This window comes from Sitophilus oryzae, unplaced genomic scaffold (genome assembly GCF_002938485.1).
Source record: "Sitophilus oryzae breed Bouriz unplaced genomic scaffold, Soryzae_2.0 scaffold_154_pilon_pilon, whole genome shotgun sequence".
NCBI lineage: Eukaryota > Metazoa > Arthropoda > Insecta > Coleoptera > Curculionidae > Sitophilus > Sitophilus oryzae.
In genome coordinates, this window is record NW_022146225.1 from 963,160 (window position 1) to 981,934 (window position 18,775).

The 18,775-nt window shown below is 33.7% G+C and overlaps 1 protein-coding gene across 1 annotated transcript in view; it reads right to left on the reverse strand.

Moving 5' to 3' along the window:
• Positions 1–2,687: 2,687 nt before the first annotated feature.
• LOC115879014 (glutamate receptor ionotropic, kainate 2) overlaps positions 2,688–18,775 on the reverse strand; it is a 409,701-nt gene continuing 393,613 nt past the window's right edge. Inside the window, exons 14-18 of the mRNA XM_030895645.1 lie at positions 16,613–16,793; positions 15,435–15,644; positions 6,420–6,567; positions 6,232–6,337; positions 2,688–3,735 (exon numbers count right to left, since the gene is read on the reverse strand). Coding sequence (XP_030751505.1) covers positions 3,670–3,735; positions 6,232–6,337; positions 6,420–6,567; positions 15,435–15,644; positions 16,613–16,793 — 711 coding nt within the window. The 3' untranslated portion in view covers positions 2,688–3,669. The remainder of the gene's footprint in view (positions 3,736–6,231; positions 6,338–6,419; positions 6,568–15,434; positions 15,645–16,612; positions 16,794–18,775) is intronic.

An 18,775-nucleotide genomic window follows, 5' to 3' on the forward strand; every position in this document is an offset into this window, starting at 1 on the left:
TACCAAATTAAATACAAAGTTTTTGAATACCACCACCAAAGTCTTCAATTTTGTATAGGAACTATACATACTTTTTTTTAATATTCTTTTATAACGAAAAATTATAAAATAGACATCTTGCAAAAAAAGGTAAAAAGAAATTTATCTGGTGCAGTTAGTACCATTCGATCGAAAAAAAAACGCGTCAAAAAAATACAATTTACTGTCATTTCAAAGATCACTGTGACGACGTTTTTTTTCTGAACATACGGTATATTATGTACAAGACTATTTTTAATCATTTACTTAGTTATTATATAAAGACATATTATTGAACACCAACATTTTATGGTATCTGCCATCAAAGACGATAACTTATCTTACTAAATATTAACCCTAACAGCACAGAAAATGTACCTAAGGAAATCTATACAGTGTGTCCCTTAAATAAGCGCTGAAACTTTTTCTTAGTGTTTATTTTAAAAAAAATTATTGAAAACATTCCAAAAGCGTTCTTCTAGGGTCCAAATATATGTTAAAAGTTAAAATCCTTATCTAAGACACACCCTGTATACTCTGTGCTAACAGTCTTGAACGAGAATTTTATCCCTTAGAACTGGACTTTGGTATAATAATGTACAGGGTGATTCACAAAACACGTCCATTAAAAGTTCTTAGAATTCAATTAAGAAAAAATCTGAAAGTACAAAGATAATATATCAAAGTATTTCCCAAAAGTATTCTGTACTTCCAGGAAATTCTGGTTTTAACGGAAATAACTCTTTTTTTGTTTTCTTGTGTTTAATAATGAACGTATTGTGTGAAATCCCCTGTATAATATATAAAATAAATATCTTCTTATGAATCTTTAATATACAGGGTTGTTCACCACATACGACACGGAGTATTGTAGCTAAACGATGAGATTTTTACAAATTGTAAGTTTTGGGTTCGATGAAGGACTATTAGAGGTACAATTTAAAAATAATTTTACAAGATACAGAGTGTCCCAAATAAGTAAAAAATATCAAAGTTGTATTTTTTTAAATGGAACACCCTGTATATTATTACATTTTTAGTTTCTACGATTAAAATAAAGGTAAATTTGATTAAGATTTATTATACTTACCGTTTTTGAAATATTTTCAATTTTGTGAAATTGCAGTAAAAATTTTAAGGCTTCATTTCTCCAAGGGTATCAAAATTTTTGATACTAAATATTTACTGAAGTTTATTTAGTGATCAGTTATTGTGTAGTAATAATAAAAATAATACTACCTTATACAGAGTGTCTAAAAATTTATTTTAAATAATTATTAGCTTCAAACGGCAATAACTTGTTTAATTTAAATGGAACACCCTGTATATTTTACTAGAATCAGATGCACAATTTAATTGTCTATCAAATTATATTAAACCATTTTTTACCTATCTCTTTAAGTTTCCGTAGAAAATGCATTTTCTTGTAATTTAGAACTTATTTATCAATATACCCATGGACTATTGACATTTTAGGTCATTTTTAAAGATGTACCAAATTTTTAAAGAGTACAGATACTAATATTGTCGATATAATTCGTTTATTTCATTAAAAAATAAAAAAAAAACTGTTTAAATATTTGTTAAAGAGGACCAATTAATATGATGCCGTATTCAAACTACATTAACTGACTGTTTGCGTTGATTAATAATAATTGCTCCAAATACTAAAAAACTGAATTTTGTATGGGCATTAGATAGTGTGATAAAAAGTAACACCTTAAAAATGATATTTCATTTTTTAATAAATGCTTATTTATAACAACAAAGACTAATTTGATAACTTATTATTATATTGATTTCTGACTCAAATCCACATTTATTTATAATAATTTATTAACGAACACAATTAAGTATGTAATTAATTAGTATATGGGCGGAAATAATGGTGTTATATTTAATTAATGGTATACTCTTTTTATAAAGATTTAAATAGTTTTCTTTTTTGCATACAAATGGGCTAGTAATATTATCGTTTTGCTAAAAACGATAATATTACTAGTCTGTACATTTTGTACATTTGTTGCTTTAAAAACAATCTAAAATGTCAATATTCCATGGATATATTGATAAATGAGGTCTAAATTATAAGAAAATGCATTTTCTACTAAAACTTGAAGGGATAGGTAAAAAATGGTATAATGCAATTTGATAGACAATTTAATTGTGCATCTGATTCTCCTAAAATATACAGGGCATTCTATTTAAATTAAAGAAGTTGTTGCCGTTTGAAGTTAATAATTATTTAAAGTAAATTTTTAGACACTCTCTATAAAGTAGTATTATTTTTATTATTGCAACACAATAACTGATCAATAAATAAACTTCATTAAATATTTAGTATTAAAAACATTGATACCCTTGGAGAAATAAAGCTTTAAAATTTTTACTGCAATTTCACAAAATTGAAAATATTTCAAAAACGTAATGTTTAAGTATAATAAACCTTAATCAAATTTACCTTTATTTTAATCGTAGAAACTAAAAATGTAATAATATACAGGGTGTTCCATTTAAAAAAATACAACTTTGATATTTTTTATTTATTTGGGACACTCTGTCTCTTGTAAAAATATTTTTAAATTGTAGCTCTAATAGTCCTTCAACGAACCCCAAACTTATAATTTGTAAAAATCTCATCGTTTAGCTACAATACTCCGTGTCGTATGTGGTGAACAACCCTGTATAGAAACTAAGAAAAAAATATTAGTAATCTCAGTATCTTAAATAAGGTTACTCTAAAGGTAGCCACATACCTACAGATTTTTCTGAAGGTTCGGACTTTGCAGTCCAGACTTTGAGATGTCTCTCAACGTGTATGGTCAAGACTTTGAGGCTGCTAGTAGACTATCCACATAATCCGTTTCAAAATACCATTGTAAATAATTGTACAGACTTGCCTGCACACACCAAACTTTGTGTGTATGGTGGTAAAGTTATTATTATTTATTCTTTCGTTTTTTTGGACTCTTTACTGTGATGTGTGTGATGTGGACTGTGTAGTTGCACCATCAGAAAAAAATGTACGTGTGTAACTACATTAACAAACAATATCGTATAAATAAATAATCTTTAAAAATTAAAAAACAGACAATATTCAACACGTATTCCATTAACCCACACGTTAACATACCTTACATATATCATAAGTTTACAGTTTTTTCCCTATAATATGTACAAAAAAATACCTTACTAGCCTAATAAGTATCACAGAGTCGTCGTCCGACTTACCACCGCGTCCGGCAACACCGCGCTCCCGCTCACCACGTCCGGACTGTTGCCGGACTTAATATCACAATCGAATTTCCACAGAATCCTGTCGGGAACGTCCGTGCCCGACACCAGGAACTTCCCGTTGCCAGTCCGCGTCACGACAACGTCGCACTGCGTCGCCGATGCGCAGTACGACTCGTCACTGTCTGCGCGGTAGTTTATTCCTCCCACGGACACTATTTTTCGTACTGAAGCGGTACGTCCCAACGTGGCGCATTTGTTGGTACCACTTCCGATGCTTACGTCAGGGCCTGTTGAGGTCCTGTAGTCTAATGTGGCGGCTTTCTGGATGACAGATGTGGAGGGACCTCCACAGCAGTCTCTGATGGAGGTGGAGGCGCAGGTGAAGGTGGAGTAACCTCCGGAGGTGAGTCGTCGCTAGGTGTCCACGTCGTAGTTTATGGGGGATTTTTTTAGGTCCATCATTGGCAGTACTACACCCTCCTGAAAGAAACAATTAGTAAGTAGAGTAGATATTTAGTTGCAATTCAAGGTTTATAATTTTCAAAATTATAGTTATAATTAAACGGGTATGTCCGAACTGTATTCCGGAAACTTTGCCAGCATATTCTGCAGATAAAAATAAGTAAAACAGTTTGCACTTTGTTCATGTTTCAAAGCGATAGCAAAGTAATTTGTGGCTTGATGCACTATGCTCAGTAGCAACATCGATTCGTAGCGATATTCTGATTTCTCGCTTTGTGGCGAGGCGACAGTCTAGACATAGTACCAATCTGGTTTCGACATCGCTTCTAAACGATCGGTTGCTAATTTGAACAAAGTTGCACCCCTGGTCATCAGTGAGTTAGAGCGCTAAGAGAGATGACTAGTTAGATATATCAATCCAGATGAAACGTATGTATTACCTTAATCCTCCTACAATGGAGTCGTTAACCGAAAATTTGTTTTACATATGCTGGCTGCCTGTTCTCGAACGCATTTCTTTTATTTTAACCGACTGATTTATGATGGCGAGTGGAGCAGTAAAAATGCGGAATGCATAATATATCTCCCGCTTTGTGCAGCAACCGGGATTTCGGCTTCCCGGCAGCCACGGTCTCCTTTAAAAGGATTTGATTTAAATCGTATCATCGCGATATATGAAAGTGGCCTGATTTTTTCATTATGCTCCTCATAAATCTTCGGGGGTTTTAGTCACCAAAGCCGTCTTTTGTAAAAAATATACGTCACTATGTTTTTTTTTTAACTTTATTATGGATATGCCTTAGTTAACATGCAGTCTAAATACCCTCAAAAAATATAGGTCCCAAAGTAATAGAGTTTTTTTGAAATAAAACACAATATGTACAGGGTGGTCGAAATTAGTCTGTTTTAACCTTTGAATAAGAAGACTAAGAGCATAATGCTATCCATGTATTCATGCATGGTGGGCGGAAAAAGCACTCTAGGGTGGGGATCCTTGACAGTTCTGTTTGACGATTGATTTGACACATTTGAATTTGATTTGAAATTTTGTGGATTTGTCAGTCTTTACGGAGCTTATTTTATGTTATTTATTATTTATTCTACTACTGATAGTTGTATAAAGGTAGTAAATCTAGATGGAAATTGTGGCAGAACTTAAATTAACAGTGACACTATCGCGATTTATCGAAAAAGACTCTAAAATAGTTGGTTGTGTAGCGTGCGGTAGATCTCGGCAAAAATCGAGTGAAATAATGGAACAACTTTTCGCTAGTAAGTGACTATATAATATACATACGTGTAGTAAACCGATCATTTACGAAATTTACTAAAATTAACTAATTATATATTTTTTCTTGCATTTTTACTTTTATTTACTACTTGTCAAAGATTAGATGTCAAAGAATTTAGATACGTTAATTTGACTTACCGGCTTCAGTAGCGTATCGGATGTTTGTGTTAATAAATACTTATTATAACTTATCTATTTTAATTAGAATTATATATTTTATAACAATTTTAATAACTACCAACATTTATTCACAACGTAAAATAAAACAACAAATTATTGAGTCTACCCCACGTCTACCCTACATCATAGTTTTACATTTTTTAAATAAAATTGCCAACTGAGATACGGGGTCTATTTGAATTTGTTACCATTTTGCAAATTGCCCATAACTTTTTTATTTCGCGGAATAATAAAATTCTGTAAAAACGTTCTTAAGGCACTTTTTTAAGGACAAGCCAGTGGCGTAGTCAGTTTTTTATGCTTGCTCTTTTTGTCAGAAACAATAAAAAATATTATTTTTAAATGGAAATCGTAGTTGACTATGAACTTAAAAAAAATGCTGCCGTTTAACCCTTTCCAACTATATAAAGTTATGGGTATCTATTTCTAAGAATTAGATAAATATGAGGCTTTTTATCTTTATATCGAAGTGGGCTTTGATTTTGAGTTGACCTGTTGGCTTAATTATTTTTTATCACAATTTAATATTCTATAATTATTATTTATCTGCATAATTAAAAACTTTCGAAAAGGTAAATTAACATTCTATTATTATTAGTAATAGTAATTATTAGTATTAGTAATTACAACTGAAATCGATACAATAAACAAAGAACAAAACTAAAAAAACGTATTTTTTGAGTGACGAATATAGTTTTCTAAAAAAAATCAAAGACGTTCAAATTGGGCGCCTCCTTGTTGAATACAAAATAAACATCTTTTGCGCACCGAGTTACAACGATTTATTAGGTGAACTGGTTTAATATGTCCAAAAGCTTGCCTGTGGCCCTACAGCCTTCTGCAATTCTTCTCTGGTCCCAATGGTTCCTCCCTTATATAAAGGTCTTTTAATTTCCCCCATATATAATTCGAAAAGAGTTAAATCACAGGACCTAGGAGGCCAAGATATAAAACAGACCAATTTCGACCACCCTGTACATTAAAGAGTCACACTTTAAAATATTTTTTTTTGAATTATCGTAAAAAACTACACATGTACTTACGCCATTAAGATGTGGCAGGTCCAAGGCAGCAGGAACATAGGTGGTTGCAGGACTGCACCTTGTACAACTTCTTCTTAAGGCAGGCCTTTGTCTTGAACCATGACATCTAAGAAAAAAAATGAAACATAGAACTACGAAACATATTAAATAGACAGTAAAACAAAAATATTATTATAATATTTTAATACCTCATTGCAAATCTTAATTCTTCTGCCATTTCGGAGCACAACGACTGTCTGTCAGTTTGGGCATTTTTCTTGCTGTTCCAGCAAAACTCCAAAATGGCTACTAAGATTGCCAGAGCTAGACCGCATAGTAGAACTACAAAAACTCCACCTGTAACAGAGTTATTTTTGTAAGTTATTTGTTGTAAGTATCTGTATAAAACTATCGTCTAATCGTAATAACCCACATTGGGGTGAAAATTATTATTGTTTGGAGCTTCTTTAAATTTAAGTTGTTCCAGTGTGGTTCCTTAATAAAATATGCTGTGATAAAAATATATGCACATAATTTATTTTTGTTTTGTAATTTTATTTCTTTCCTAATTTCATAAATATTTCATAAAAAATATGACAAAAAAATTAGTAATATAAATGATAAATAAACCATTTATTTTTTGCACTAATACACAGAAAATATTAAATTGGTATAATAAATCAAGGCAGGGATAGAGTTTTAATTATAAAATATTTATTTGCCGAATTTAGCTGATACGGATTGAAATATTTTTATTTAACGACACTCAGCATTGTTTTTTTTTTCGCTAAAATAATATTAAAATCAATTAAAAATATTCATGATATTTTGTAAATATTTTAAATATACAGGGTTTCTCAGTACTCCGTGGACATCGAACTATTAACGTATTTTTGGAATCGAAAGTAGTAAATTGGACAAAATTGACCTCTATACATACAAGTGCTTCATTGATCGGTCTGTTAGAGGCTTTGAATAAGAAGACTAAGGAAGGAGCATATCAAAAATCTTAGGTACACCGCGATGGGCCTCAAATATGGCCGACTTAAATTCCGGTTTATCAGTGTCGTTCTAATTTAAAAAATGTAAAACTATGATGTAGGGTAGACGTGGGGTAGTCTCAATAATTTGTTGTTTTATTTTACGTTGTGAATAAATGTTGGTAGTTATTAAAATTGTTATAAAAATATATAATTCTAATGAAAATAGATAAGTTATAATAAGTATTTATTAACACAAACATCCGATGCGCTACTGAAGTAGGTAAGTCAAATTAACGTATCTAAATTCTTTGACATCTAATCTTTGACAAGTAATAAATAAAAGCTAAAATGCAAGAAAAATATATAATTTAGTTAATTTAAGTGAATTTTATAAATGGTCGGTTTACTACACGTATGTATATTATATAGTCACTTACTAGCGAAAAGTTGTTCCATTATTTCACTCAATTTTTGCCGAGATCTACCGCACACTACACAACCAACTATTTTAGAGTCTTTTTCGAAAAATCGCAATAGTGTCACTGTTAATTTAAGTTCTGCCACAATTTCCATCTAGATTTACTACCTTTATACAACTATCAGTAGTAGAATAAATAATAAATAACATAAAATAAGCTCCGTAAAGACTGACAAATCCACAAAATTTCAAATCAAATTCAAATGTGTCAAATGAATCGTCAAACAGAACTGTCAAGGATCCCCACCCTAGAGTGCTTTTATGGTGCTTTTTTTAAAAAGGAATACCCTAGCCGTTATGCCTTGCGGTAGGGTAGACGCACCATTTGTGGCCATTGACCCTGTTGTAGCCACTTCTTTAAAAAATCTTAAAAATTAAGTCTTTTCACGTCATTGTGACAAACGTGTATCTATAATTTTCTAAATTGATATATCCAGCGCCATATGCAATAGAAAATATTCGAATTTGGTGTAAAAGTCGGCCGTTAGACCAAAAAGTAGTAGTACATATTTACTAGATGCTGTTTTCTTAGCCCATTTCTTAAGGATAGCTAGGTAAGTAGAACTCAAATTATTAACAATAATCTGTATTGGGGTTTAATTTTCCATGATTTTTATAAATATTATATATCTGGCAACTATTTTTTAAATTTATTATATTCAAATAATTAATATTTAAGATTTATTTCTGTGGCCACAAAAGGTGTAATTAAATTTTAATTATGTTCTACTTGTAGCCAGGTTATGGCCAAAAATGGAGCAATCGAAATCTAGTTGTGGCCACATATTATTTAGCTTTATAATGTAAGTGCAAATGACGGACAACATAATATCAAGAACATTTTATTTGTTATTATTCAGCTTTTAATAAAAACTGAATAATAAATAGTACCTAATTATAATAATATCCCAAATACAATTATGGGCCAAGATTACGAATCTGAACATATACCGTCATCAAGTTTTCCTTCAGATGAGAAAACGATTATAGAAAATAATATAGATATAGAACTAAATGGAATAAATATGAACGAATGCGATAAAAATAAAAATTATGAGAATTCAAAGGAAGATGATTCAGGACCACTAGACCAAACCATGCAGGAAAAAGACTAGTAGACATAATTATGAACTTAAGGATGATACCCGGGAAGATATTAATTTTTAAAAAGAAAGAGGCTACATCTACCATCAGTCATTACATATGATAAGTGGATTGAATTAATGAAGGGAAAGGAGAAAAAAACAAAAACTGGCAATGAAAACTTTACAAAAAAAAAATAATTAAAATAAAATTATTTTCTTTTTTGTAATAAAAATAAAGATCTTTCTAGTAGAAATAAAAAAGAGAAACCAACGCCAGCTTAATCTGTGACATCTGCTGAATTAAATATAGGAAATTTTATTATTTTAAAGAACGGGAATCAGTTAAATCCAGGAAAATATTACAAATTGAAAATAATAAATATTATGTTGAATATTATAGCTGCACAATGGTTCAAATCTGCGGCAATTGGAAGTAAAAATGACTTGCTTTGATACAAACTGAGTGTTATAACAATGAAAATTGATGAATCTAAAAAAGTCAATTCAAGAGAAATGTATGGTGGTTACCTGAACTAATAAATATTCAAGAATATTCTGATAAATTAGTGTACTTTTCTTATTGTTCCTCACAGTAGTATTAATATGTACCTAATTTTTATTTAACATTTGTATAACAGATAAAAAACAAAATAAGGTATTAGGTATCACTTGATTTGTTTTAAGAATAAACGTTCATGTTTTTTTTGTTAAAAATATAAAAAATTAAGTACCAAATTTCGCAGATAACTAAGCAAATAATAATATTTTATTTATTACTTTCTTTAAAAAAAAAGACATAAAAAGAGACATTTGGTATTATGTCTCTTTTTATGTCTTTTTTTTTAAGAAAGTAATAAATAAAATATTATTATTTGCTTAGTTATCTGCGAAATTCAATATAGAGAATATTTTTGCAAGTGGCCACAAATGGTAGCAAATGTGGCCACATTTGGCACAAGGTGGCCACAAATGGGAAAAATCGTATGTTTTCATAAAATAATTATTTTCTGTTTATTAAGAATACAAATCTTTACAATGAAAGCAGATTTTGAAAGAAAAATGTTTGGAGAAGCACCAAAAATTTTGTTTTATCTCCAAAATTAACTACAAATATTTTTTCTGATAAGTCAAAATCTAAAAATCCCTTAACCTGGCCACAACCGGTGCTTCTACCCTACGTTTTCGATGGGCCACCCTGTATATCAATCGTGCTGTCAGCAATTCAATAAACTCCTTTTCCGGAAAACTTTAAAAGTAGGTCTGTGAGCGCGCAACAGGTATGAGGGTAGTGTGCCAATAAGCCAGGGGTGGCTAGAGGGCATAAATTCAACGACTATTACCCACCCCTTTCACCTTTTATAGTCAGAGGGCCAAATAGTTCACCTTCTGTAGAATAGCTGACCTACACGTTTAATACACGTATGAATACAGAAAAGCAGAAAATAATGAAGAGAATCTATAATATCTCATTTATATATTTTAAATTATTTATTGTGTTATAATTTATTGATATTTGATTTGGATATGAATGTCCAGGAATATCTATTAATAATAAAAATTGTGATATTTATTTTTGAAAAATATATTACTCTATATGAATTATCCCATTACCTCTATTCATTTATGAGCTACAAATTTTTAAGTAAAGTATTGATTTCAGAGATTCTTTTATTGCCAAAACCAATAATTTTATAATTAAATTTTAATAGCGTGTATGTCCACCTTTCACGGCAATAACACCTCGAGGTCTTCGTGTTATCGAATGAATAAGGGTAGTTATTCTTTTTTGATCTATAGCCCAATAAAACCCTTTAGAAGAGATATAAGGCTAGCATTAACGGAGATTCCAACCAAACCATAGCTACAACCTTATTCAGATATTCGTTAACCACTCATACTCCTAACTCGTTACCCCGTAGAATGTGGGGGCCTGGCATTATCAGGCATCAGTATAAACTGATTCCGATCAAAGGAGCAAATGGAACAACTTCTTGGAGGATATCCTCAATATAACGCTGGGCTTTGAGAACAAATTCAAGATTGTAAAAATATCAGTACCTTAAAGCCTTTAAAATAATAAAAATAATGCCAATAAATTAATCTTCAAATTGATACCATAATCATAAAAATTGGATTACAAGTTCAAAAGTTATGAAACATCAAACTTAGTCAAAATTTTAGGTTGGCGGAATGTTATGCAGGGGAGTTTATATCATGTGTGGATATTTTTTACAGCAATTATAATTATATCAACTTAAATATGAATTTCTAAAAAAAAATCACTGTGTGACGCTCCCCCGTTTTAGAGAAAGCTCACGGACGCCGAGTTGCCTTGTTTCGGTTCCTCGGGCGCCACCCCCAACGTTTAAAGTGTTTGAGAGACCACTAGTGCCAATACGGGTAGCTTTTATACAGTGAAGATACCAGGGAGTGATGAGATGAAAAGAAAATAAAACACACAATTAACTATAACGTAACACTAGGTTTTTATTTAACTAATTAATTATGTACACAAATAATCCAGGAAGGTTCACGTCCTCGAATCGTAACAATAAAATGTATATTTAAAGACCCGTAAAGTAAAATTTACAATAACAACCATGTACCTCTAGAGTTTTGATCGATTATTCCCTATATGTAACTCTCTGACTGATTCTATCCCGTGAATTCAAAACGCGTTCCCGCAATGACGTTCTATTAAATAAAACGACGCGAGTTCCTGATCGGCGTCGAATCTAGCGGCGTCCTAATGAACACAGACACGTAAGTACCGGAGCAACACACTCTACTACGACGCGACTCTCTAAATGGCGGCGACGTCGTTACAGGGTCTCGATGGTCACAGCTAAATATTTCTCGGAACGGCATCCGTTTTGACAACGAAACACGGACCTCGGATCGGCGTCGAAGTTAAAAGCGTCCCGGATACACAAACGCAAGTCCTGGATCGATCGCGAAATTAACAGCGTCCTGTGGGACACAAACGCGAGCCCTGGATCGATCGCGAAGTTAACAGCGTCCCGTGGGATACACAAACGCGAGCCCTGGATCGATCGCGAAGTTAACAGCGTCCTGTGGGATACGTAAACGCGAGTCCTGAATCGATCGCGAAGTTAACAGCGTCCTGTGGGATACGCAAACGCGAGTTCTGGATCGGTCGCGAAGTTAACAGCGTCCCGAGGGATACACAAACGCGAGCCCTGGATCGACGTAGACGTTAGCGACGTCTCGGCGAGTTGTACGTCGTTTGGATAAGCGCAGCCCGCACACACCGCCCGGTCAGGACAACCTCGGGATTTCGGCGAGATCCCGTCCAGTGTCACTGATGCAGGGTGCAGTCCGGACGACACACCTAGAAAAATACGGGAGCTACAAAACCAGCTTCGGGATTTGGGCGAAGTCTTGTTTTAGCTCCGTGAACATTCGCGACCCGTGCGTTTACTGAACTACCCCGACTGTCCCTTAAGAAGAAGAATTAATTATTAGCCTGTAATTAGCTTTCCCCGAGAGGTACACTGAACCGGAGCAGATGTCAGACAACCTTTAAAAGAAAAGGACATCATTCCTGGCGACCTGCCTGTAGCACAGCGTAGTCCCTTTTTGCCTGCTCAGCAATCCTGGCAATTTTAATATTAATGAAGAAAACTACGAACTCTCGTCCCATGAACCGAAGGATACGTCAGACCGGAGCAGATGTCAGACAACCTTTAAAAGAAAAGGACATCATTCCTGGCGACCTGCTCGTAGCACAACGTAGTCCCTCCTGGTCGGCAATGGTTGTTCTCCCGCGCTTTTAATATCCTAACAATCCCGTCAACAAACTCCCTTATCCCTATAACGCGTCCAGGTGGTTTGAGAGTAAACGCTTAATAACAATAAAAATAATACGACCTACCCTCGATCACTTTGGCGGTGGGTGCTTACCTTATACAGTGCGGCGACAGGCGGCTGGCAGCAGGACACTTGGCAGGGCACTCCGGACTCGAACCTCACTGTTTCGCGTGCGACCACAAAACTGTCTAACTGGAGCTGCTGCAGCCGAGGTACTCGACTGACGCTCCCCTCCACTCAACCTGCACTAGCAGAGTAGGGAGAGCGGCGCAAACGTTTCGGTTTTTCGCATTAAATTTTAGCGACCAAAACCAATCAAAACTCTCTCAAAAAATGGCAATTAAATATTTAACTTATTTAATTCAACAATAAGAACACTAATGAAGTTCATTACAATAATGATCTAACAATAAAATACATAGACTGTCATTATTAAAAGAACATGAAGGCTCTATTATTCTAGTATAATATTAACACAATATACAGGGTGTCCTAGAAATTTTATGAACTTCATTACAACTGTCTTATAGTAAAATTAAATTTTCTGGATTACATCAAAAACTATTTTTAAAGACAGGACAGATTTTAGGTTGGTACTTAAAAGTAACTCTTACCGCTAAGCGCATAATATTTTAATCCCTTCCACCCTCAACAATGAATTTTACGTTAACTTTAACAAAGGACAAAGACAATCCCCTCTCCACTAATTATCTTCGCCAAACAATTAAGCCCCATCATCAAAGTTTTTCCCATTTTCTCATTCTCCCTCTAATGGACGAAAAAAAAAACACGGTAATCGAAATCGATATCGACCGTCGATGTTTTTAATTAGTTCGATACAGCGTCGTCGGTTCTAATCGATTTATTAGCGAATTTTAATAACTCGTCCAGGTATTCGATACTTAGCGTGTAATAAAATTTTATCTTAATTTAATGCCTCTGGATTAAGCCCGTCTAATTTCGGTGATTAAAGGAGGCATTAAAGGGGTGATTAAAAGTTGGGAATAAGTTGTGTTGGGGTTGTAAGCTTGAACAAAACTCGTTTGATTCAAGTGAGTGGAATTAAAGGTAATAGAAGTTTTTATTGCTTGCTGAAATAATATAAGCTTATGTCGTATTGTTTACACTAACCATAAACGGGGTTGTGACATTATTAACGGGAATTAAGATGACATAATTCCCTCTACCTTTCATAGGTAGCAACCATGAAATACGATAGAGATTTTTTTTTACGATAGAGATAGAGACACTCGTCTAACTACTCTATTAATACTATTAATTTATTTACATTATTAATGTCACATACCGGGGGTGCGTCTCAAAAGTGGCTCATCCCTATAACTTTTTTATTTCTTTCAGATAAAAAAACGAGATGTGGTATGTTAGTATATGACATAAATTAGGATTGATTGACGTACTCAGTTGTTTTTGGTTACTTCCCGTTTCACCGGAAATGACTACAACTTTTGATTTTTAAATGGCACAATTCTTAATCAAGGAGCCTTGGAAAAATAGATTTGATCGTCTAATATTTTCACTGTCTTGTCATGGCCAGTTAGAATATGCTGAAATCGTATTTTTAATCATATCTCATTTTTCTCAAATGGAACGGAGATGGCTCATTAGCATATTTGAAAAAAGCATTTTTTTACGAATAATTTGATACCATGCACACACTTGGTATATTTCAAGTTAAATTTTCGTTACGAACCGCAAATTATAATTTCAAATAAACCATATGCAAAAATGTCAAAAGTTGACATATGATATGTCATTCTATTCAGAGTGATATTCTCTACAGTTGGGGGTTGGAACCTTTGGTGTTACACAGCAAAATAAAACACTAAATCACCACAATACACCAAAACACTTTTACTTTTACACTGGACGCGCGTTTCGCTAACCATGTTAGCATCATCAGCAGATGATTATAAACTAAACTACAATCTACAAGTTGAGCGTTTATATACTCGCTCAGTGGGCATTGCGTGGGCGTGGCAAGATCTAGCCAACCGAGTCAGAGCCCACCGAGCGTACCAGTTAGATTTCCGCCACTAGAGTAGTAGGAACAAAGAATTTGAAGGAATTGGACCGTTGTCTCTGTTCATACTATCTTTACATTTATTAATTCTGATGTTTTCATATGCATCTAATTGCCTGTAATATGAGACTTGTTTAATTAATTATAAATTATTAAGATATATACAATGTTCAGCAGCGCAAGTGGAGAAAGATACGTCAAAATATTTTTCAATACCGTTTGATAGAGAGTTATCCCGTGGTCTAAAAGGAATTTTTAAGAATGTCAATTATAAACTTGTGTACAGTGCTAATAATAAATTACAACAATTATTAGGTAATCCAAAGAATAAAACACCTCCACTGGAAAGGCCGGGTATTTATGAAATTTCTTGTAAAGATTTTAATCAGAAATATGTTGGGCAAACTAGAAACTCTATATTAACTAGATTTAAAGAACATTTAGCTCAGATAAGATATGGTAGACCGGATAAATCTTGCGTTGCCGAACATATTGTTGATAAAGAACATTGTATAGATCTTAATAATTTAAAATTAATTAAACAAATCTCAAATTACAGGCACTTAGATGCATATGAAAGCATCAGAATTAATAAATGTAAAGATAGTATGAACAGAGACAACGGTCCAATTCCAATCCTCGGACAATTATAAAAGATATATAAAAAAACTCAACATGCATAAGAAATTTGTCAATAACATGCTAAAATCTTTACTATACCCATATTTTCCGCCTTTTAAAACACCGTCTCAAAAGAAAATGCCCCTTTATCCCTTAATATACATCCCCTACACCATTTTTCTTACCGATATTCTCCACTCCCAAGGCGTTTGCTTTGGATTCCTTGCTTTTGTCGTCGCGAGTACAAACATCTCCGGTATTTTTCCACCATTTGTCGTACAGGATCTGGATAACTCCTTTTTCCTGCAGTTCCAGGATGGCCAGGGAGATCTTGTCCCTCCAGGGACTGCCCTTGGGGGTGGCGATGCCGTAACCCTTTGAATCCAGAAGACCGCCTGCAAAGAGAAACACGTTTTGCAAATATTACTAGATAATCCTATTTTAGCTGTGTATTTTTTTTGTATTGTGCAGTGAGAGTTTGGTGTTTTTTAGTAATTTTAACAGGCTTTAGCTTTTTCGTAGTTAAAGTTATTTTTTTGTATATCCAAAAATAATTAATTTTATTTTTTACGAGCTTTAACTATCTTAAACTGTATTATTGAAATGGGACACTTTATACCGGGTGTGTCTCAAAAGTGGCTCACCCCTATAACTTTTTTATTTTTTCAGATAAAAAAACCAGATTTGGTAAGTTAGTATATGACGTAAATTAGGATTGATTAACGTATTCAACTGTTTTCGGCCACTTCCTGTTTCACCGAAAATGACTACAACTTTTGATTTTTAAATGGCCACCCTCGGTTTTACTTTATTCTATAGAAAATGGCATTCTGAATAGAATGGCATATCATGTGTCAATTTTTGACATCTTCGCATATAGTTTATTAGAAATTGTCACATGCGGTTCATAACGACAATTTGACTCGAAATACAAAGTGATCAAATTATTCGTAGTAAAAAAATGCTTTTTCCAAATATGCCAATGAGCCACCCTCAATCCATTTGAAAAAATTGAGATATGATTAAAAATACGATTGGAGCATTTTCTAACTGGCCAGGACAAGACACTAAAACATTAGACGATCAAATCTATTTTTCCAAGACTCCTTGATGATAAATTAGTGTTTTTAACACAGCCATGGCACTCTAGATTGAAATTTCAATTTCGATTTTTTTTTAATTTTATTTTAAATAATAACAACAAATTATTGTTGTTAAAATTTTTTATACTAGGTTAAATTAACAAAATAAACAGACTTGGGTATATACCGGGTATATAGTATTTACCCAAATTTCAGCCCATCTTCGCAAAATAGGCTGTAACTGGAAATGGTTGAATAATCTAGAAGATGATATGCTTTACCTATTTGTGTCAAATTGCAGTCACGTTGAACCGCGTAATCCAGCATGGTGGATTCCATGAGGAAGGCATAGTTTCCCTGCAACACCCTGTTTATTCCATCCTCGTAGCTTTTGACAAAAACCCGAGGTTTCCTGCTTTCCATAAACCTCCACATTTTTTGATAAATTCCAATCTTAGAGTCCTGAAAAAAGGAATTATAAATAAATTAAAAAATATATAAAAATAGAAACATAAGTATTTTAATACACTGCAATAAATATCATGTAAATGTCCACAAATAAAAATGAAATTACTGCATTAATATATATGTATAAAAATAAAAAAGTAAATATTTTGATATCTTCAGAAGGTTTAACTTGTATTATAATTTATTATTCCAGTTAAAAAAAACTTTTTAGATGAGTTCAACTACGGTAGCGAGCATAGTATTATCATCGGTTTTGCTAGGCATAATTGGGGCTATTTCGGCTATAGATAAGGAAATTTTTTAAAGGTACATAATTATAATTTTATAAGAAGATGTTCATAAAACATTTAATCACTGGTTGATTAAAAAAAGTATATTATTAATATTGCAAATTATATTTTATCCTCTCCTAGTTTTAGAATTTAGAATTTAGAATGAGTGAGAGGGGGGTTAATCACTTCGACCTTACAGATCCATTGTGTCCCCCTTTCTTGAATCATAACTCATCATACAGTCCCAGGGCTTTGACAAAAGCCAGTATCTGGGACGGTTTTATAGAGGGTAGTTCTCCATCTCCAATATCAGTCGTACCAAAATTCATGGCACAAATGGTTGTCGTCTCGGCGCACTCAGTGATGAGGTGTACTGGTGTTTCACCATCTTCCCCACAGAATCTGCATTCGCCGTTTCTTCTTAGTTTCAATCTACTGAGGTGTTCATTGAGGAGACAGTGTCCTGTTAAAACCCCGTGACAATCCGAAGATTGTTCTTACTCAGACCCAGGAAGATCTGTGATTTTTCTTGATCATAAGCCCTCAGAAACTTCTTCGAGTGTCTTAGACCATTGCAAGATTTCCATTCCAGGTTGCGGAAGGAATCTTCCAAGTTCTTGAGTTCCGCCTTGAGTTGGTTACCACTTGGAAAGCAGAACGGTTCTGGTCCAGTTAGTGGAGTGTTCGCTCCTTTCCTAGCTAGATTATTTGCTTTTCATTGCCTTCTATCCCTTGGTGAGCAGGCACCCAGTGTAGGAGGACTTTGTTTTCTTTGCCTAATTTATTCAGCTTCTCTATGCATTCTTTGACCAATTTCGAATTGATTGATACTGAGTTGATCGCCTTTAACGCTGCTTGACTATCAGATAAGATGGCTATTTCTTGTTTCCGATAGTTCCTATCTAAGATAAGTTGTACGCATCTCTCGATAGCGTAGATTTCTGCCTGTAGGATACTAAGGTAAGTGCCCATTGGTTCGGAGTAATTAGCTCTCGGCCCAAACACTCCGATCCCTGTTCCCGTATTGGTTTTGGAAGCATCAGTATACCAAGTTATGGTATGGTCTTTTAACTGCTGGGCAAGCGTTTCGCTCTTCCAATCCTTCTCATTGCTCAATACTACATTGACATATTTGTCAAAGTTGTACGTTCTTGGCATATCGTCCACTGGGAGTTGCAGGAGTGGTATTTCCTTTTTGAGGGTGTTCCAAGCCCCTGATCTGATAATTCTCCCAGTACTAATTCCGTTAGTGACCATTCTAATCATTGTCGCATTGGCATATCTACCAATGACAATGTGCAGTGGTGTTAGATCTAGAATGACCTCCATTGCTGCTGTTGGACAGGTTCTCATGGCTCCTGTGATGCAAACACATGCTAGTCTCTGGACTTTGCATAGGTTTAGCCTTGCCGTCCGTTGCTCTAGTTTTGTGTACCAGGCAACTGCTCCATAAGTAATCATGGGTCTTACTATCATGGTATACATGGCCCTTTCCTAGTATATGTCTCTTTAATTTTTTGATTAAGTAACGAGCACTTTGTTTACTCACTTGTTTCATCGAACTGTTTGAATCCTTTTTTGCTTTTGATAAAATCAGCGTGAGAAACTATGAAGCTATAAAATGTTGTTTCGGGAGAGTTTAATATCCGGGAAAGTTGAGTTATTGAATGTTATTGCACCCAACAACGCCCTAATTACGCTCTC